Genomic DNA, 23340 nt, shown 5'->3' on the forward strand with positions numbered 1-23340 from the left:
GGTAACTTGCATAACAACAATTAAATACTGAAGCAAGGTGTTATTTCACTCAGTATTTACAAAGGGAGCTGAGGTTTGGTTGAGGGATCTGGGTTCATAAAATACACCAACATTTAAAAAAAAAAAATAAATAAATAATTTTTTTTGCATAGATTAATTCTACAATGGTTTGGCCAAAATTAGTGCTCACTCTGCCTTGACTAATTTTACAAAACAATACAACACAAAACCTTTTTATGACTTCAAATCATTCCTGTTATTGGACCCCATTTGAGTAGTGACAAAAGCATCCTTTTCATTATGCTGATCATGTAAAATCTTGCAATTGAATGTTTGAATTTTTCCAAATACAATGTGAACACTAAATAATATAAAAGAATAAACCAGCACACTGACATGCAAAGACTTTAATAGCTGTAGGCTCTTCATAAATTTTGAAAAGGTCAGAAACTGTCTGTGTTAAACTGTGACTGTGTATTATGACTAAAAAAATAACTGGCTAAAAAAGTCCTTAATCAAATTTAGGTGACATTTAGCCAAATTTCTCATCCTTAATGTCATGTAATGAGAAATAGTTTGTCACAGTTTGTGAGGATTGTGAAGTTCTGTTGCAAGTCCTTTCATAAAAAAAATTGTAGTAGCCCAAAAGCTACACTGTATCAAAACTGTAAGGCAGTATCCTGAAGGTGGGTAATAAATACAGTAGCCATTCCATGCCACAGTGCACAATATGTTTGTGTATTTCCTGTATTAACCCAGGTGCCCCCCCTGCCCCAGGGAAAAAAAATACATATACATTCCAAAATCTACTGCATTGTGAATTGGTGACAGGTGGGTTGCAAAGGAAACAGGCAGTGCAGTGTCGTGTCCTCCACGTCAAATCCAAAGTGTGATTACCCCACATAGTTCTATACAAAAATACAAATACAATCTAAGGGCTTAAACATTTGTAATTTCAAAACACACGACATTTACATTATAATAAACTTATTAAAACCTCTACAGCAGTGGTGTATAAACTGGCTTACTGGTGCAGGGAAGTTAACTAGACATTCTCTTGATTATCTAAACCTTGGCTTGGTAATGCACAACAAGCATGTATTACACAACAGCTCAAGCTCTTACAGTTCTGCTGCCATTTGTATGTATTTTCAGGGACAGACTGTATACCTCTGCTTTGATTTTCTATATCCCTGAGCAGGCCACAACAGTGAGACTTACATGGGTCTAAATAAAGGAAGAAAGGTCAGAGGCCGAAATCATTTCAGTAACAACAAAGCAGCAACAAGGCTGGAAATTACCCAGCCTGACCTGCAACCTAAAGGCAAGAAGAAGAAAAAGTGGCTGAGATCATCAAACAAACAAAGACGAAGAAAATAACTTGGTCCACCAAGTTAAAAAGTAGGCTATTTTATCGAAAATATGTACTGCATTGATTTAATGATAGAAAGGATTTTAATAAATTAACATCTAAAAATTAAATTAATGTTACAGGCAGCCAACCACAAATACCTATCATTTACACTTAAAAGCAAGTAATTTCTGTTGACAGAAACTGCTTCAAGATACTTTAGAATCACATTTCATGGGCTACTGTAGTCTTCCTAAATAAATTACACATAAAATACTTTTCATAGCACATGGCAAGTTCTGGATTTGAATGACTGCAGCCTGAAAGGGCTTTATTATCTATTCAGGGGGCCCGATATACCAATTACGCTTACGTGCAGTACATTCTGGTGAATGACAAACAATATTTCATTTTTCTATTTTCAGTGTGACTGGTCAACATTTGGTTCTTGGTGGATAGTTCTCAGTGCATTGAGTTGTTGTCAATCTATGACTGGCCTGTACCTTATACAATTTCCTATTCTATTCCAAACTAGGCTAAGTAACTTGATTCATAACGAAATGTTACCATCTGAATAATTAGGATTTATAATATTGCTCAAGTTTTTTTTTTTAAATCTGAGTTAGTAGATAGTAATTATTTGATTCTTTGCATTTTTAACCACAGCCATATGTCCAAATGGTTTTTTTTTTATACTCCCTTTCTCTGATATGCTACAGGGACCGTTAGAGTCGGCTGAACAGACCATAGCACATCATGAGAATGTCTGGTAGGACAATTATTATACAGTGCAAACAGTGAAGCAACCTCAAACAAATGGCTATTACAAACCTCTGTTTTCAGTAGGGACATTTCCATAATCTGAAAGTGCACAAATAGCACAGATCTGAATTAATCAGAGTGCACTGTGAGTAAAATACTAGCTAAAAATTCACATGTATTAAGCAGCCCATGTCCGGAAGATCATGTTTTATATAACAAGTAAGGCCAAAGCTGATCATAGATCATAGCCTTTTTACACTGGGATGTCTGACACACACGACCCCTGGTTTACACAAGATACCCTTATGAATCAGATTGAAACTGCATAACGTTAGAAATAATGGTGCCAATAAAAAAAAAAAAAATTCAATGCAAAGAAATGACTGAGGGGGTTTAACCCTCAACTTCCTCTAGGTGGTGGTGTCGCTGTTGCCCTCACCCAAGGAGAACTCATCAGCGACCATCAGCAGTGCCTCAATGTTGGCGGTGGTTTCAGGGCTGAGTAGGTCCACTACATCCACATTGGCCAGGCTGTCTGAGGGAGAACTGGACACCATTGCCTCACCGTGGAAAGTCTGAGTGGAGCCAGAGGAAAATGGAGTGCTCACCTTGGTGGAACAGCAATCTGAAACAGCAAGTGTCACCGAAGGAGTTGGAGGTGGTGGAGATATGTCTTTAGGCTTTTGCTGTGAGGGGGCAGCGTTCTGACTGGAGCTCCTTTCTTTAGCTGAATCTCTGCAGGCACACTGACACTGGCATGCCTCTTCCTGCTTAATGATGATGACTGGGAGACTAAGGCCAATCTGCTGCACAGGGTTCCCTGAGGCAGAACAAACTGGCTCATCAAGTACACACACACACACACACACAGTGCCTACTGCTCTACTGCAAGCATGCATTTCCATCCTAAAAAAACTTATATAAATTAAGTGTGGCATAACACTGCAATGCACAACTGAAACAACATTGGATGCAATTTAATCATACCTGAATGCCCTCCTACAGGTATGGCTGTTGTGAAGAAGACCTTTTCCACTTTTGGGCCCTAAGTAAGGGAATGCATAAGAATACTTGGAATAAAAAAGTATAATTAGAAAAGCAATTAATGTTTTCAATTTTGTTAGGCCAAAATCAATCAGAGCCAATTATTGGATATCTCTCCCTGCTACTACACTGCAGGGCCTTGGGTGATTGAATATGGAAACCACAAAACTTGGGAAGTGTAAGAAATCTGGTTATGTTTTTACTGAATCACTCCAGTGTTGGAAACGGGATGAAACTAGAAAAGAAGAATTTTGATTAGACTTTGTCTTTAGACTAGTCTTTCCAATCTCAAGATCTTTACATGAATTTTCAATGTGTGTCACAGTCCATCCATCCATCTTCTATACCGCTTAATAATTTTCAGGGTCACGGGGAAACCTGGAGCTTATCCCAGGGAGCATCGGGCACAAGGCCGGGTACATCCTGGACAGAGTGCCAATGTGTGTGTCACAGTCGTGTATTTTAAATACACTGTGGTTCCAAGTATGTTCCATTTAAACATGTTTTCCCTTCTTTCAGTACAAGAAAATGTCAAAATTGTCTGTACTAATTGCACATAAACTACATACAGTGGTGTTGAGAGTTTGTGAACCCTTAAGAATTTTCTATATAATCTGCATAAATATGACCTAAAACATAATCAGTGTTTCACACAGGTCCTAAAAAAGTAGACAACGAGAACCCAATTTAACAAATGAGACAAAAATATTATTTATTAAGGAAAATGATCCAATATTACTTATCTGTGAGCGGCAAAAGTATGTGAACCTCTAGGTTTAGCAGTTAATTTGAAGGTGAAATTAAAATCGGGTGTTTTCAATCAATGGGATGACAATCAGGTGTGAGTGAGCACACTGTGTTATTTAAAGAACAGGGATCCATCAGTTACTCAGGAGTGATCAACCAACAAAGACCACTACAAGAACAAGACGCGGAAACAAAGGTCACACAAAGTAATCCAGGGTAACCTCTAAGCAACTAAAGGCCTCTCTCATATTGGTTAATGATCATGAGCCCACCATTAGTAGAACACTGAACAACAATGGTGTGCATGGCAGGATTGCAACTAGAAAGCCACTAATCTCCAAAAAGAACATTGCTGCCTGTCTGCATTTTGCTAAAGATCACAAATAAGAAAACTATTAGAAAAATGTTTTGTGGATGGATGAGACCAAAATAGAACTTTTGGTTTAAATGCAAAGTGTTTTGTTTAGAGAAAAGAAATCAGTATTCCAGCATAAGAACCTTATACCATCTGTGAAATATGGTGGTGGTGTTATCATGATTTGGGCCTGGACACCTTGCCATAATTGATGGAACAAAGAAATCTGAATTACACCATCAAATTCTATAGGAAAATGTCAGGACATCTGTTTGTGATAAGAATCTCAAGAGAAAGTGCACCATGCAGCAAGACAACGACCCTAAACACACAAGTCATTCTACCAAAGAATGGTTAAATAAGAATAAAGTTAATGTTTTGGAATGGCCAACTCAAAGTCCTGACATTAATCCAATAGAAATGTTGTGGAAGGACCTGAAGAAAGCAGTTCATGTGAGGAAACCCACCAACATCCCAGAACTGAAGCTGTTCTGTACTGAGGAATGGGCTAAAATACCTCCAAGTAATACCTCCAATGTGCAGGACTGATCAACAGTTAGCACAAACATTTAGTTGCAGTTATTGCTGCACAATGGGGTCACACCAGATACTGAAAGCAAAGGTTCACATACTTTTGCCACTCACAGATATGTAATATTGGATAATTTCCTCAATAAATAAATGACCAAGTATGATTTTTTTGCCTCATTTGTTTAGCTGAGTTCTCTTTATCTACTTTTAGGACTTGTTTTAGGTTATATTTATGCAGAAATATAGAAAGTTTACAAACTTTCAAGCACCACTATAAAAGCCAGTAAAAAGGCAATTTATTAGTATGTCACGTCTAAAGGATTCCGAGTTAATTACAGACTTGACTTGGTTCTTACCTGCTGTTCAGGATTGTGCTGTGCATTGGCAGCACTGCTGAGGATCCACTGCAGATTCTGGTCAGACATGACAAGGCTGGGCTGCATGAGGCCCTGCGTAGGAGCAATGGTGATGGTGGGTGTGGGCGCCAGATTGGCACTGCCTGCTAAAGGCACTGTGTGCGTTACTACTGCAGCTGCTCCTGTGCTGATGGCTGATGCAGGACTTGAGACGCTGGCCATTGTCGGGAGAGAGACTGGTAGGGAGCCGTCAGGTGCTGTGGGCACCACTGGGGTGTAGTGTTGGGTGGCAGCGGGTGCAACTAGAGTGGGCACTTCTGGTGTTTGTAGTGAGGTATGGAGGAAAGAGGAGAAAGTGGCAGACTGTGGAGAGGTGTGTGTGGAGTTGTTGGTGGCTGTTGCCTGGCAGGAAGAGGAGCCAGGCTGTGTGGAGTTCTCTAGGACAGGAGTGGTGAGTGAACTAGAAGAGGAGGAGGATGAAGGCATCTGAGAAAAGGGCAGGAGAGTGGATGTATCCGTCACTGCTGCAGGCGGTGGCGTCTCCAAGCCAAAAGCCTCCACTAGGTTGTCTAAAAAGGCAGAAAAATGAAATATGACTGTGTTGCCATGCTTGATACCTGTGTAACACATACTGTCTAATTAATTTTGTGAGGTACTTGCCAGATGGATGTGGGTCATCTTGACTAACATTGTCTTCAGGGCTCTGTAACATCAACTCGAATATCTTCACAGGAGTGATATTATTCAGATCCAAGTTCTGAGACTGTAACATGTACATAGTGGAGTGAGTGATACTCATAAAACACAAGGTCAAAAGGTTCAAATATAACAGGAAATTATTTTTTACAACTTTATATCATAAGTATACTTACTTATACTTTTCATTTGTGATTATGACTTACTTTAAGATATTGATAGTTGTATGTCAATAGTAATTTTAATAGTAATTTGAATACTTTATTTAGTACAATTTATTTAATAACCTATTTAATAAACATTAAGTTAATACTGACACAAAAGAGAGAGAGAGAGAGAGAGAGAGAGAGAGACAGAGAGAGAGAGAGAGAGTGAAAAGACCAGATAACCTAGAGGAAACCCACACGAAAACAGAAACTCGTTGTCATGCATAAACAGTGACTTGAGCTCAGGACTGAACCAGGGACCCTGGAGCTGTGAGGTGGCAAGACTGCCCCCTGCTGTAGGGATGTCACAAGAACCGATACTTCGGTACCAAGTCGGTACCAACATTCTTAAAACGTGACGGTACTTGTTTTTCTGCATTTCTGTTGGTACCAATTGTAACGAAAGTACAGAGGTTGCAATTCTTCCGGACCTGATGGGGGCAGCAAATACACGCAAGTGTTTTAGACGGTCCACAAGTGGTGAAGAAGAGGAACGCCTACAAGCACACGGGAAAAACTACAAAAGATTAGCTTAGCTTAACAAGTTTAGCTCCGCCCCGACTCGTTGAAAGGAAAGCTAGTATTGGTTTCCGGTGTGCAACTGATGCTATCGTTCATTTCAAACAAAGTGAGGACACACTTGGAATTTGGCGAAGCACCTGAAAGGCGGTCCTATATTATATTTGTTTGAGGCAGTTGGCATTGTGGCCGTGAAACCAGCTAACGTTATGCTCCATGTAATATTTGCATAGCCTGTTATTTGTTAATGACGCTAACACACTGCAGTGTTATAAACTACCTCAGAATGGGCCACCATGCATAGCCATTCAGCCCGTGTCCTGTCAGCTAAATGTAGCCTAATGTCACTAACAATTATTCACATGTTCATGCTTTTAATAAATCATTTTGGTCTGCCACCATATCAGTGAATTTAAACTAATGCTTACATTCAGAGTATAAGGTGTGGGTGTGTGTGTGCGTTCAGGAGTACACGTCCACTCATTATCAGACAGTGTTAGATAACTATTATCCCCCCCTTGCTAGTATCAGCCAGAGGAGGATGTCCTCCAGGAGAGTTTTTTTTATTTTATTTTTGAAATTTTATTTTTATACCACACCGTGGTATCGACTTTGGTATCGAGTATCGTGTACTTTTGGTGGTATCGGTACCAACTACTAGATTTTTGGTATTGTGACATCCCTACCCTGCTGTACATTTACAATGCAAAAATGACATTAGTAAGTGAAAATATTTTGAATATAGTCGAATATATCTAATATTTTCACTTGCCAAGATGTCGTCCTTATTTCCTTAATTTGTTAACTTTGATGACTGATCTGGTGTAAAATATTAAACAGGTGATTGATAGATTAAATGTTGAGAAAAATCAGTCACAGCACTAGCCTTCAGTGAAACTAAAAAACAAAACAAAAAAAAACATTTATAGAGCTGACGAACACTCACATTGTTGATATTTTCTCGAAGCTCAGAGTCTGTGGAAATGAGGCTCAAATCACTGAGGCACAGTGAATGATTTGCATCCTGTAAAAGAGCATTCATGAAGCTTAACCAGTGATGGACACCATCAACAGAATCCATATGATAAAACAGACATGTTAACTGACTGTACTTTTTTTATTTATGAATCTTTATCTATAATGAAACACCCTGCACTTTGCTGAGTTTATAACAATCCAAAACATTCTTACAAAAGTGGTTTTAACTTTTATTTGATTTTTGTGCCAGCAATGGCCAAAATAACAACTGGTAATAAATAATCAAATAAATGATTGGATCTCAGTTGCATTACTGTGAAAACTCCAGACAGTGACATCGAGTTCTGCATTTTGCAACATTCATGCAGATTTTGATGACATTCAAACAGCACAGAGTGTAATCTGACTACATGAAACAATATCACTGTGTCTAGTGTGCCTTTTGGGGTTTAATCACTAAAACACCAATACTATCTACACATTTTGGTTAAGAAGGAAACTGGAAATTTGTTCACTTCACAACAAAACCAAGTGACCCACCTCTGACAGAGGATGGCTGAAGCTAATTGGGTATGAAGGGCCCTTATCATGGCCCCGAATGTGACTCTTCAGACTGTACTGTGAACTAAACGTCTTCTCACAGCCATCACTAGGGCAGAAAAAGGGCTTCTCTCCTGGTTGGGAACAAGGAACAGAGATTATACTACACAAAATCAAAATTTTCTGTTTAGCTAGTGTTATAACGGGATTAATGCAGAAACTGTAGCATTATATTCTGACCGTGACAGACTAATAGGTCAAAAGACCATGAAAAGCACAATGCAGTGAGTAGTATTATGAGTGGCAGCCCATTTCCCTTATTCAAAGTCAAATGATGAAACATTATATCTTACCAGTGTGTGTCCGCACATGTGTTTTCAGGTGGTGACTAGCAGCGAAAGCTTTACCACAGCCATCATGGTCACACCTGCAGTAAGGGTGTAATGTGTGCACAGATGACTAAAAATATACATTCAAATCTCTTCTTTAAATTATGCACATTTGCAACTTGACCAATGAACAACGTTTATTTCTACATTCTTTTTAATCATCATTCCCATCAAAATGGTAATTATAAGATAGTGATTTCTCAGACAGAAAAACCAAACAGACTTTAAACTGAAGGGATATTGCAGAATAAATGAGATAGATAGATTGATAGATAGGTAGATATTTCTTTTCTAAAGTAGAATACCAAGGCAGGAGAAAGTTAGATCCTGGTAAATCTGTAAACACAACATGACAAAGTAACCCACCGAAATGGCTTCTCCCCTGTGTGAGTACGAATGTGCTTCCTCAGGTCACTGAGAGTGGTAAAGTACTTTGTGCATCCTTCTGATTCACAGTTAAATGTTTTCCCCGTGTGCAGTCGCTGATGTGCTTTCAGCCTAAAATGAGACAGTGAGAAGTCACAAGATGTTTACTAAAATTAAACATATAAATATTAAAGACATGATTTTAAAAGATAAATATTTGATTAAGACTACAGTTTTAGTCTAAAACATAATCAAATGAATGTGCAGTGAAAACTTGGTCTCACAAACAACTATGCAAGTCTTAGGACTAAAACTTAGAGGCTAGTGTTAATCCTGACACTTGTCTATAAGTACTATTCTTGATTATTAAAAAATAAAATAAATTGAAAAAAAAAAAAAAATACTTTCAATGATGAACAATGTCATTTGGGCACAGTGGGCCAGTCATGTGAACTTACACTGCCACAATCTCCTGTCACTTACAAGTGTGAAAGCAGGATAACAGAACTTATTTGACCACAGCTGTCTGCAACCTTCTCTATGACTTTAGGCTCAGTGTTAATCAAGAAGTCTCTCAGATAATATGAGGCCACCAGAGTCATTTCTACTCCCCTGTCTATATGAACTACAAGAGAGTTATGACATGCAGCTGTCCCGTAGCAGAAGTCCTATCTACAGAATGGCTCAAGGACACATGAAACAATGCTCAGGGGACAGTAAATAGTAAGGGTAATGGATTTGATTTTGATTCAGTGTGCCACAATGTGATTATAAATGGACTTTTTATATATCAATAAAATATCAAGCTGCATAAATGTATTTTGATTTTATTTGCTAGTATAACTCTATAGCTGTTATAATAGTCCAAGTCTTCTGCTTCTTTTAAAACAATATCATTTTCATTGATCATGAAATGACCTTCTGAAGAAGGTCTGAGCTCTGGAGAAATGCATGCCATGTATGATAAACTTCCTTTCCTACATATTTTTATAGTATGTATCAAATTGTTAAAAATGATAAAACATATATAATACGGATTACCCAAATCTCACTTCTCTGTAGCTGAATCTCAAATGGTACTGTATTGGGCATGTAGTGCACTAAACAAGTTCTACATGGCAACAAGATGACAACTACACTACGATGTTGTGAGCATACATGTTGAGCAGGAAAGGCACATTGCCTCTTTGAAAGTCATAATGTTTGGCTATACATATGGCAACATCACTATTTTAAAAAACAAAAACAAAAAAACACTTAAAAGCCTACAGTCTTTCTCCTGAAATGATCCTCACCTGTACAGTGTGTTGAAGGCTTTTTCACAACCCTGTACATCACACTCAAATGGTTTTTCTTTAGTATGCACTCGAACATGGATCTTTAGGCTGTAGGAGGTCAGGAAGGCTTTACCACAGCCCTGCTGGTTGCAAACAAAGGTGTATTCACCACGGTGTGTTTTCTGATGTGTGCGCAGGTTTCCCGCCGTGCTGTAAGTGCGAGTGCAGCCCTCAAAAGTGCACTGGTACCTCTTTACCTGCACAGACACCATTATGAAGAATGTAAGAGATAAAACTCTGGTTTTCTTGTTTAATCTCTTGTTTAATACTTTTTAAAAAGTATTAAAAAGCAGACAAAACTATAATAAGTAGACTAATTTTGACATCTCTGTGACTCACAATTTTTTTTTTGGTATATCCAATTGAAGCTAGAAAGAAAAAAATATATATCTGATTTTATGGTTTCTTTCCCACTGCGCAGAACTTCTTGAAGTCAAACACTGCCAAGAAAAACAATGCTGATGTAAATCAGCATGAAAGGATACCAAGCCGTAGCACCCTCATTAACAGCAGCAACACAACATACACCAACCTCTTTAGTCGCTGTCTATGCTTAATGAATTATAAATGATGACACCATATTGCCTTGCTGTCATAATACCTTATAGGTCTGTGAGAGTCAGTGCGTTTACATGGACAAAAATAATCCACTCTTAACCCGATTAGGACGATAGTTTAATTAAGAAACTAGCATGTAAATAGCAATTTTTAATTACCTTAATCTAATTAAGGTCATACTCGAAGTAAACACTAATCGAATTAAGACATGGAGTATTCCTGTTTTAGTCGCATTATCGACGTGTATTACAGACATGTAAACACCTTAATCACACTATTAATGTCGTCTGAGAGTTTTCACCGCATTCTGCGACAGGACACGTAAACAGTGCTCAGCATTTTACGGCGAACAAGAGAGTACGGCGAAGTCCCAAACAGCGTACTTGCCGACTATAGGCTTGTAGTGGGGAAAAATACATGTATCTTGGCTACTATATAGACGGTAAGCACGCGGTTTGGGATGCGGCCCACGGCTTCAAGCAGTCGTCCATTTGCATGTACAGCATGACAAATAATTAACTGCACTTGAAGCGTTCATAAAAATAAATAAATAAAAGCACCCAAAACTATATACACGGTACCATAACGAAGACTAACTGTATGTTGATACGTGAAATTCTGGAGGGATGTCAGACGGCGTGGCGCGGTGACGTAATTACGTGTGTCATTAATCTAATTATGTTCTAGAACATGTAAAACGGGAACATGAAAGGAGTATTCTAAACACAACTCATGTAAACACCTTAATCACAATATTGTCTTATTCAGAGTAAGGTCAATAATTAGATTACTGCTCTCCATGTAAACATAGTCAGTGTTTTAATGTTCAAAGCTGATTCAAATTTGCAGAACATGAAAACATCAAAGGCAATTACTCAAGGATCGCTTATTGTTTATCATCTATTGTTAGATTCAAAGATTTACTCTGAGTCACCTACAAGTCTGTATATTAATAAATATACATATATTAATATATACACACACACATTTTATATACACACACTTCTTATCCTCCTCCCCAGTTGGATCAAATCAGCTGCGTAGGAGCATTTTGCTACAATTTAAAAGTGGTAAGGGATTAAATCTTTGTTCTTTTGTGTATGAAATTATCAACAGGCAAAGAAAATCAAGAGCCTTTACAATGTAGGGTTCTGTATCTCTAGTGACCAAAAAAAACCTGTTGAATATAACTGTCAAGCCAATTGTTTGAGTATAACGCTAATATATTAAATTAAATGTTTTAATGGTTGCTGGATATTTTTGACTAGGTTATCACATTGTGAAACTGTCAAACATCCCTTGTCTGCTTTTATTATAAGCTCAGGTTTTATCTAATTATACTTTGTGTATTAAAGAACTAAACTACTTACTGTATCTGGTAGGCTAAATGAGGTGTATTCTATCTCAAAGTAAAATAATTCAGTGGCCCTCTAAGAATGAGAAGTCACACTATAATTTAAAAAAAATGTAGTGCTTAATGAAATACTGAACGTATGAAATACTGAACAACCTAAATGTTAGGTTGTGAAGCAAGTCTTGTCAGTACAAGGGAGCAGAATGCACACACAATCTCCACCAAATACATGGTGAAAAGGCTCACTTCACTGCCAAACTGACTGTCCTGCTATACACAGCATACTGCTATACAGAGCACAATAGTACTCTAACAAAATAAGGATTCAGGCTGTTAAAAAAAGTTAAAATCTTCTCCTCTTTCTCACTAAAAATAATGCCATGTTACACTGTCATTATCTATTCAGGAATTAAAAAGTAGTTCTATAAAAGGAAAACTTTATTAAGCCATTATTATTATTATTATTATTATTATTATTATGAGTTATACATGAGGGATAATCCATGGCTAGGTGTGTGTTACACAATTTTAATGCATGACGTGGAGGCAAATAACCACCTGACACGAAGCAGAGGGTGGGTGCCTCCATGTTGTTCATTAAAATTGTGTAACACACACCTAGCCATGGATTATCCCTTATGTATACCTCATATAATAATGGCTAATTTTAGTTAGTTATTTTATATACAGTGAGGGAAAAAAGTATTTGATCCCCTGCTGATTTTGTACGTTTGCCCACTGACAAAGAAATGATCAGTCTATAATTTTAATGGTAGATTTATTTGAACAGTGAGAGACAGAATAACAAGAAAATCCAGAAAAACGCATGTCAAAAATGTTATAAATTGATTTGCATTTTAATGAGGGAAATAAGTATTTGACCCCCTCTAAATCAGAAAGATTTCTGGCTCCCACGTGTCTTTTATACAGGTAACGAGCTGAGATTAGGAGCACACTCTTAAAGGGAGTGCTCCTAATCTCAGCTTGTTACCTGTATAAAAGACACCTGTCCACAGAAGCAATCAATCAATCAGATTCCAAACTCTCCACCATGGCCAAGACCAAAGAGCTCTCCAAGGACGTCAGGGACAAGATTGTAGACCTACACAAGTCTGGAATGGGCTACAAGACCACTGCCAAGCAGCTTGGTGAGAAGGTGACAACAGTTGGTGCGATTATTCGCAAATGGAAGAAACACTGTCAATCTCCCTCGGCCTGGGGCTCCATGCAAGATCTCACCTCGTGGAGTTGCAATGATCATGAGAACAGTGAGGAATCAGCCCAGAACTACACGGGAGGATCTTCTCAATGATCTCAAGGCAGCTGGGACCATAGTCACCAAGAAAACAATGGGTAACACATTACGCCGTGAAGGACTGATATCCTGCAGCGCCCGCAAGGTCCCCCTGCTCAAGAAAGCACATATACATGCCCGTCTGAAGTTTGCCAATGAACATCTGAATGATTCAGAGGACAACTGTGTGAAAGTGTTGTGGTCAGATGAGACCAAAATGGAGCTCTTTGCCATCAACTCAACTCGCTGTGTTTGGAGGAGGAGGAATGCTGCCTATGACCCCAAGAACACCATCCCCACCGTCAAATATGGAGGTGGAAACATTATGTTTTGGGGGTGTTTTTCTGCTAAGGGGACAGGACGACTTCACCGCATCAAAGGGACGATGGACGGGGCCATGTACCGTCAAATCTTGGGTGAGAACCTCCTTCCCTCAGCCAGGGCATTGAAAATGGGTCATGGATGGGTATTCCAGCATGACTGATCCAAAACACACGGCCAAGGCAACAAAGGAGTGGCTCAAGAAGAAGCACATTAAGGTCCTGGAGTGGCCTAGCCAGTCTCCAGACCTTAATCCCATACAAAATCTGTGGAGGGAGCTGATGGTTCGAGTTGCCAAATGTCAGCCTCGAAACCTTAATGACTTGGAGAAGATCTGCAAAGAGGAGTGGGACAAAATCCCTCCTGAGATGTGTGCAAACCTAGTGGCCAACTACAAGAAACGTCTGACCTCTGTGATTGCCAACAAGGGTTTTGCCACCAAGTACTAAGTCATATTTTGCAGAGGGGTCAAATACTTATTTCCCTCATTAAAATGCAAATCAATTTATAACATTTTTGACATGAATTTTTCTGGATTTTTTTGGTGTTATTCTGTCTCTCACTGTTCAAATAAATCTACCATTAAAATTATAGACTGATCATTTCTTTTTCAGTGGGCAAACGTACAAAATCAGCAGGGGATCAAATACTTTTTTCCCCTCACTGCATGGGCCGTTAGATCTAGAATTCCACCTGCTCTAAATACACTGAGAAAAAGTAGTACTATAAGATTACATTTATTTGAATGAATTATAGTAAATAGTTATTAGAGAAAAGAAAGAGCAAATGAGCAAGCGAATACATGTGTGTGCGTGAGAGAGAGAGAGAGAGAGAGAGACTGTGTGTGTGTGTGTGTGTGAATTACGGCATTTGTCTACTAGTAATGAAGCTGTGAGTTTAACTGTATGCCACTATAGTTACAGTTGTTTATAAGCAGCAGATTAATATAGAACAGTGATTATACGGTCCAGAACTATCTGTGGTATACACAGTTTTCACACACACCTTCCAGCCAATAAGAATCGAGAATTCCAACAGCCCATGGTATAAATAATTTCTAATCTTGCATAAAAACGAGAGAAAACAAGAATGTGGGGCTTTTTAAAGATTTTTTTTAATCTGACAAAAACAGCAAATCTGTTGTCTAATCTGATGCTGGTCTCTAGTGATAAGGACAGAACAAACAATGATAAAAGTCTTTAAAACTGCAGTGTGTTTATATTTGTATGACTACATGCTAATTTCTCTCCATACTCACTCCAAGATTTCAGGAGCCTGTTATTTACACTGAACACAAACCATTCAGGGTTTAAAGTGGTTATTTCATTGCATATCTTTGGTTATTTTAACCAGAAATTTCACACACAATTAAGCAGAAAACTTCCTATATTGTAATCCTTATCAGACAGTATATTACCACTTCTTTTTGTTGGCAAATCAGATCCTGGTACCAAATGTAAAGCTTCAGAATGCAGCCTCTGGTTTTGTCTGGCCTGCATCAGGCTTTGTATCATTTGTAAATGGGTGGAGAGGTGCAACCCACCTCCGCCTACACAGTGACAGACTGAGCAAAGCAGCCCGTGTGTTACACAAATCCCATGAGCTGGGAGCACAATGCAGCGGCCCATTTGCATGTCATTGTGATGCAAATAAAGGTAGGCTGCTGACGACAACCACAGCATCAGATTTGCTAAAAATACTCAAACATGGCTGTTATCGTCAACAACTCCAGCAGTTAAGGTAAAATAAATAAATAAATAAATAAAATAGTGTATATGCAACAAGTGTTAACGTTCTCTAAAGTGAAAGACAATTTCCACATCATCCACTACAATCAAAATCCATTTGAAAATTATTGTTGTTATAATTATTCAATTCTTCACCAGTGCCTACCTGAAAATCATACTACACCTTTAATCCGGTTGATCCTGATTATGTTTTTTTTTTCCCCACAGGGAACACTGCACAGCATGTAGGCTGTAAACTTTTATTCAAGCTGAGATTTGTCATTTTAACTGTTTCCTTAGAATAAATATTTTTTCCATACCTGATCTTGTTTTACTGAAAGAAAAGACATCCTTTTCTGCCAAGACAATTTGCCATGGTTTAGTTTAGGGGGGAAAAAGTGGCAGAAATGTGAACCAGATAATATCAGATCTGAAATGCCCTTGTCAAAAACATGGCAAGAGTAGAGAAAATGGTTGCTGGTTTACTATTTTAGTAAATAATTTTATCTGTATCAGTCAAAAAAAGAAAAAGAGGGCATACATGGTATGTAGAGAATTTGAATAGCTTGAATTATGAAAGACAAACACTTTCAGACAACAAAAACAAGGAAAATGGCTCAGAAAATTTCTAAATAGTCCCAATATAAATTTGATTTATGTTCTGAATTTACATGTCTAGATCAAGGTCTTTGTCACAAAGCATTGCACTTAACTTTTATAATTGTTTTAAAAAAAATTTTTTTTTTTATTACGGCTTTGTCCAAAAGAATACTTTAAGTTTGGTGTAATGCATAGTGTAATGCATGCCAAGCCATGAACTATCCCACTTATACCATCACGCTTACCAGCATTGGTAAAAGTTAAAGCTGTCATTGATGTTTGCATCTCAAAATTTGACTGAAAATATAAAAATAACAGTTAATTTTGTTAGTTATTTTATGTACGGGTCATAAGATCTAGAATTCTGCCTGCTCTAAATCATACACAGAGATAAAGTAGTGCGATAATATTACATTTATATGAATGAATTATAATATAGTTATTAGAGAGAGCAAATTACTGTCCCTAATAATAATGAAGCTGTGAATTTAACTACTGTATTCAACTGTAACTGTATGCTACTATGGTTACTGTTGTTTAAAGGCAGCGCATTAATTCAGAACGCTAACCAGAAATACCGGTGGCATTATTTTGCTTATAACCACACCTCAAGACATTGTTCAGATGTTTTTGTCCTTAAAACACTCGTGTGTGGAACTAATTTATTACGCATCCCATGTCAAGCCTCCTTACTAATTCCAAATCATTTTAGAGCTAGTAAAGAAGGCTTGAGCCACTGATGTGCAGTTATTGGAGAGAGATCAGTTTTTTTGTGTCATGCTGATAATTAAAAAATTAAATTTATTATTAATAATAAATAAAAAATAAATAAATAAATAAATAAATAAATAAATAAATAAATAAATAAATAAATAAATAAATATTGATAGGCCTACTAGTTCATAGTCTTTTTCATTACTGCAGAAAATACAACGAATAGATAAAGAAATATTGATACTTGTTTGCCAGCTTATCACATGTACTCTATTTCTTTTTTCTTGCTTGCGCTCTCTCTCCAGTAGGGATGGGCGATATGGACTTAAAACGAGATCAGGATATTTTCTGGTATTTCTTATGATAATGATATCAGTGATGATATAAATATAGTACCATGCACCACTGTTTTTGGCTCCAAGTGATGGCTGTGATCTTGAGAGTCTCAGAGACACAAACATTGATCTAAAAGTAAAACTGATTTTCTGTAACCAAACCAGTTCCAGATTGTAGAGGTAGCTCCTCTTCAGCCATACTTGTTTTCGCTCTGTACATGAACTGTGAATGGGTTGCAGACCGTCGCACACAGAAATACGTCATCAACTAGGCTTTATCATTATTATTGCAGGAAGAATCATTCTTATTGTGGGGAGAATCTCTACCGGTAATATCGCAAACGATAAGATATCGCCCATCCCTACTCTCCAGTAACTGCATATCAATAGCCCAAGCCTCCGCCTCGCCTCCTGGATGCAATACCACCTCGGCTGCACATTATTTTTATAATAATTCAACGGCCCATGGTCAATTACTCCTTACATGTTTCTGGAAAATCTAAATTTTCTGTCATTTTGATTGTTGTTAGATCTGTGTGCTGTGGTGTACAGTGGGCTAACTTTTCTATTAGTTCAGTTAACCTGGTGAGGTGATCCAGAACTGTAAGGTAGTCAAGACCTGATCGGAACTACGTTAGCCGTGCATTTAATGAAACATTATTGCACACCTCAGAACATCTGTCAGCCAATCAGAATCGAGAATTCGCCAATCATTGTGGTATAAATGGTTTTAATGTACACCTTCCAGCCAATCAGAATCGAGTATTCTGACACACCATGGTATAAAACAGTGTCTTTTCAGATAACTAGTACTGTAACAGATCTACTGTCGAGTGCAGTGGCACTTAATGTGAGGTCCAGGATCCCTGAAGCATAATCAAGGGGTCTGAGATGTTATCTTACAGTGGTGGAAATCACAACCCACCCCAAGTTATTATATTATTTCTTTAGTTATCATATTTAGCCTGTTTGGGCTGAATATATTTAAACCAATATATATATCAAATACATCAATATCAAAATGTCAATTTTGACCTAATGAATTGTGTTGGAGAAAAGTTCAGGAATAAAAAGCTCTGTGACTTCAATAAACAGCCAGAGGATTAATGTACATGTATAAATAATGAGCATAACATATGAATAGTTGGATTACGTTCATAAAATAAGTCTGGATTGATGAGGTCTGTGGAATTTATTTTAAAGGAATGTCTGGCTGCAAAAATGTGGAGAACCCCTTATTTAACATACAGCAAAGAGGGCTAAGTTATTAATTACAGCATGTCATTAAAACCCCCGAGCTGATGGTTCTGAAATGAATACAAGAGTCCTAATCTCAAGGGAAATGTAGTATTCTACTGAAAGACGACAAATTGTACAGTGCTGCAATCTTGCTCTTTTAAATTTTAGCTGACTCTGAAAGACAAGACGGCACCAGCTGTGAGAGCAAGAGATGTTAGGAAAACAATCTATCACATGCAGCCACAGGGAAGTGAGACCATGTGTGAATGAAACATCTCTCGTTCCTGACTTTCTTTGCACGTTATGAGACAGGCCAATAAATAAAAACAGGGTTATCAATAGCAGTTAAAGCAGGAGTCTATGTTTCAAAACTCTGGACAACTCAGGACACTTGCCTTAAACACCTGCTTGATTTGTTTCAAAAAGAATTCACACCAGTCTACATTAGGCATTAAGGAAAAATAACATGTGCAGACTACACACAGGCTTACTTTCCTAAACTCGTTTCAGAATAGCTGTACTTAAATATGCTAAATACCTTTAATTTTGCTTTACCATCCATTTCCTGTTATGGTACAGTTATGGCACCCAGCACTGAAATCTGTCTCAGAAGTCTCAGTGGATCTAGAGTACATTTTCTATAGTGTTTTTTTCACTGATAATGAGGGGTGTCACCAGACCTTTAACAATGGGGTGGCCAGATTAGACCCATTGACTTTATTTGGGTGGTAATCTAGGACAGGGCAAACTTATGTGCTAGGCAGCTACGTTTGCTTGTTCCTCTCTGCTGGACAACGAAGTAACAAACCTTTAGTCATAGTGGGAGTTTGTTAATGAAGCGATCACGGTGAGATTTACTTGCTGTTCAGTTTGACATCGTATGCAACCACACTGACTACTAGTACTACTATTACTACTAACAATAATGTCTTACTGTGGAGGCCATGCTTCATACTATGACTTCACACTATGTTGGCAGTAGCCATCCCTTAGCTATGCTCAGGGCTAAAATACAACAAATCCTGGTGAATAATTTGAAATCAAAACACCTGGTTAAGATTTCTGCCACTGTAGTTTGCCAAAAGGTTCATACCTCTCTCTGCTTGGTCTCTGGGCACTCGGAGTGCAGCGTAAGAGTGGCTCCTTCAATGTTGCGGGGCATGGGGGTGGACCCGGGATTGATGATGAACTGGATCTGATCCGGGGAAATGGTGTGGTGCACGTAGCCCTGTGCCATGCTGTCTGGGTCCGTCATGAAGGCCAGAGTCCCCTCCTCATCTCCATCGGTCAAAAATGCCACACCATCGTCGTCTGGCCCACAGTGGCCGTCCTCTTCTCCTTCCTCATCCAGATGAATAGGGTCCTGTTCAATGAGTACCGTGGTGCGATCGTACACCCGTGCTGAGGACGACGAGGGCTTGGGAATCAGCGTGTCCTCTTTACTGGAATTGGCTATTTTGCATTCGTCTTCGTCCTCTCTTCCCAGTTTATCAACATCGTCCTCATCCTCTTCAAAGAACATGGCTGTCTCAGTTTGAGGGCCATTCTCGCCCATGATCCCGACAAGGCTGCTTGGTCCTATATACCCGTCCAAGTGCTTATGTTGCCTAAAAACCATCCAGATATTCACTGATGAGTGAAAAGTCAACACCATTTCGTGCAGATTTTACAGGAGAAGGCAGTAACACAAAAAAAATTATCTACTGAGCTAAGAGATCTGGCTTATTTTACAAAATACAGCGACACCACAATTTTCACTGTTGTGAAATTTGTCCAAACAGTTCAAATGATATATACGGTTGTAATTCAGGAGCCTCAAACTGCTCCGAAAACAAACAGGTCGAAATGAGAAACCAGTTCATGGCCACCTTTGACATCACCGCCATGTTACAGCTGCATAAGACTGGAAACAAAAAGAGGTATTTTGCACTAGAAGCGTATTCATCCTTCATGACATTAAAAAGAACAAACTGAACATTCTCTCACACTCCAAATAACAGTTGATGTTTTATGTTGTGCAGCTAACATTTTTACGACCACTTCACAGCAAACAGTATTGTTTAAGGCGTACAATCATATATTTAAGAAGTGTGAAACTTCACAGTTTAAAAGCTGCTCTAGTGGTTTCTGGAACTTTCTGAGTTTGTCGGGACAGTGACAGCTAATGAGAAGTCTAGCGCTGCGTAGTAACTGCAACCACACTGACACACTGACATATTGTCTATTCCGAGAAAGTGAATAATTCATTTTGTCTAGTACATTTTCATGCGAAACCAGGACTGTCAGGTACACACCACTCACACAACCAGTTCTACGTATGTCGGAGCTCTAGCCAGCTGCTTAGCCCAACTAGCTAACCTGATAGCTAAGCTAGCTTGTATGACAAAATGTTGTTATATTACAGTGTGCACGATTACACAAATTGGATAAACCAAACAAAAACCACACCCGCATAAGGCTTAAACGCGTCAACATAGGACATGCTGAAATATTTAACGTACTTAGACAAAATATTCTAGCTAAATATTAGCAAGCTAGCTCGTCGCTAACTCTGAGGCTCATTCAGAATCAGATGATAGCCAGCTAGCTTGTTTTGACAGTGGGTGTGAGCATTAGGAACATTGCGACCGAGCTAAATTAGAGTGACTACAATTTCTGGGAACATGACCCGAGGTAAGATTTTAGCAGCAACGCTACAGCAACCAAAACATTACATAGGCGAGCTAAGTGGCTAACGCTAGCTAAGAAGCTCCAGAAATCAGGCAGCTGAGTGAGCGGCTAACTGCGGGGCAACATGGTGAAGTGCACGCGCTGCGAGGACAAGACAACCCGCACAAATAACACACACCAAGCACCTGCGGCAATGTACATGTGCAACAGAAAACGCTACATAAAAATACCTGTTTCAAGTAGACGTCAAATGCGTGTATAATTGTGATTACTGGCACTTTCTTCTCTTCCCCTCCCCACCATGATTGAACAACGTCAAATTCCAGTTCCTCATCCTGAAGCATCCTGGGAAGTGACTGTGTGCGCTGTTTACTGCTCTGCCTCCTCACCATTCAGCGCTCAGAGCAGTCCCAACGCCCACTCCAGACATCCACACAGCTTCTGCTCTTCTTAAAGCTTTTAACCTTGTGTGTGCACACGTATCTAACCAAGCAAGTAAGCAAATATAGTAAAAATCTGGAAATAAAACCTGAAAATATGGACTAAATCTCTAGTCTTGTGTAACAAAAGAATAAAGCAAAGTATAATTATTTCAAAACCAGCATGGCTTTTAAGCGGGAAAAAAGGAGGACGCTTGTAATTCAGTGCTTCTATTTTTTTTTTAATATAAAAATGTTTTGTACTTACATCAAAATACAAACACGTTTGCTCTTTAAATAATGATTTCTGTGTGATTCAGCTGCCGTATAAGAGTGAAATCTGCACAAGTTTTCCACTTGCCTCAAATTTAGCATGTCAGCAAAACTATATGGCGTCCAAATCTTTAGATACTGCACTGCAGCTACAACAACGTTGTTATATAGTGTACTGTAGCTGTAAACTTTTAAGACAAAAAAATATTTTAATTGACATATTTTAACAACTTTCCTAATAATTGCTTCCAGCAATAACAGCTAAGGGTTGTCTGAGTCAAGCGTGTTTAATTCATGCACTTGGTTGTGTGAAGTTGATAAGTAATGAAATACCTTTAAAATGCTAAACTTTTCAGTCATTTGCAATTACTAAAATTCTACATGATTTGGAATGACTGGAAATCTATGACGGATTTACACAATGGCAAAAGCTTCCATCACTAACTATTTTAGCATCATAGTACCTGTACCCCAAACATGTCTTGGCTGATTGAGTACTTCTGACACAAGTGGAAAATGTGCATAAAATTTATTTTCCCTCCAAACCATTCCTTTTATAATAAAATAATGGTCTTTAATATGCTGTTTCAAATCTTTGAATTCAAATGGTAGCAGTTTAAGACAAACAAGATAAAATATACAAGATAAAATAATCGATTAACAAGTTAGACAAATTATAGTTATAAAAATGTAGTCAAATACTGTGCAGCAAAATAAGTAGGCAGTGATGTATATTAGTGGGACTCTTGGACCAGAAAATGCTGGAAAAACTCCTTTGCTTTTCTTTTCTCCAAAATGTCTTGCTTTTTGGGGGGCCTTAACATTAAGGCAGCAAATATAGTGGCTGTGAACAAAACAGACACAATATAATGAATACAGTTCATGCAAAGTACTCACTCCTCATGTATATTAAAAAACTGACAACTGCTTAAGTTTTCATAAAACTAACAATCATGTCCATTTACTCCCAGACAGGTTTCTTTTGTGACTGTTAATAGCTTGGCTGTTAAAGGCCACCGTTTGTTAGTTTTTGAATTTGTAATGCACAGTGAACATGAATTAGTGCCTGAGTAAGCAGATGATGTCCAAAGAATCCTTATTCAAACTAATCAATATAGTTACTTAATGTTATAGCAGAGAGGCCTAACGACTAAGATGGCTACAGTACTATGAAATGGTATTTTCCCCATCCCGATTTCTTCTGTTTTTGTGTACATCTCATACTAAATTATTTCAAAAATGAAAACAAAATCTAAGATAAAACAAAGGCAACCGGAGTAAACACAACTTACCAATTTTTGGTAATGTTTTGAATGTTTGAATTTGAATGTTATTTATTGAAGCAAAAAAGTTATCCAATACCAACTGGGCCTGTGTGCAAATGTATTTGCCTCCATAGTTAGTAATTCCCCAAATCTGAAACTGCATTCACAATGGGGTTCAGCTGGACTAGACACAACCAGGCCTGATTACTGCAAACTCTGTTCAATCAAATCAACACTTAAATAGAACTTTTTCAACAGCATGAAGTTGCTTAAAAGGTCTTATCCAGTAACACACTATGCCAAAATTCAAAGAAATTCTAGAAATGATGAAGGTATTTGAAATACATTAGTCTGGGGAAGGTTACTAAGCAATTTCAAAGGCTGTGGGACTCCA

The 23340-nt window shown here is 38.1% G+C and overlaps 2 protein-coding genes across 7 annotated transcripts in view; both read right to left on the reverse strand.

Annotated features, from left to right (window-relative positions):
* Positions 1-392: 392 nt before the first annotated feature.
* mtf1 (metal-regulatory transcription factor 1) lies at positions 393-21516 on the reverse strand. 2 transcript variants are annotated; one of them, XM_017475296.3, is made up of 11 exons: positions 21220-21356; positions 19413-19926; positions 10136-10374; positions 8841-8972; positions 8439-8512; positions 8086-8219; positions 7514-7591; positions 5807-5909; positions 5147-5715; positions 3101-3158; positions 393-2933 (listed from the first exon to the last, which is right to left on the reverse strand). In XM_017475296.3, exons 2-11 carry the CDS (start codon positions 19872-19874, stop codon positions 2524-2526), a joined length of 2259 nt encoding a protein of 752 aa, XP_017330785.1. In that variant the 5' UTR covers positions 19875-19926; positions 21220-21356; the 3' UTR covers positions 393-2523. The 2 variants fall into 2 exon arrangements, with proteins under 2 accessions (XP_017330785.1, XP_017330790.1); XM_017475301.3 differs by lacking the exon at positions 19413-19926 and having other exon boundaries at positions 21220-21516.
* A 113-nt stretch (positions 21517-21629) lies between these two features.
* Positions 21630-23340, reverse strand: part of inpp5b (inositol polyphosphate-5-phosphatase B) — a 30249-nt gene continuing 28538 nt past the window's right edge. For all 5 annotated transcript variants that reach the window (XM_017475273.2, XM_017475278.1, XM_017475283.3 and 2 more), the window contains one exon: positions 21630-22525. In XM_017475273.2, coding sequence (XP_017330762.1) covers positions 22416-22525 — 110 coding nt within the window. In that variant the 3' untranslated portion in view covers positions 21630-22415. The remainder of the gene's footprint in view (positions 22526-23340) is intronic.

The sequence above is a fragment of the Ictalurus punctatus genome, chromosome 1, assembly GCF_001660625.3.
Source record: "Ictalurus punctatus breed USDA103 chromosome 1, Coco_2.0, whole genome shotgun sequence".
Lineage (NCBI taxonomy): Eukaryota > Metazoa > Chordata > Actinopteri > Siluriformes > Ictaluridae > Ictalurus > Ictalurus punctatus.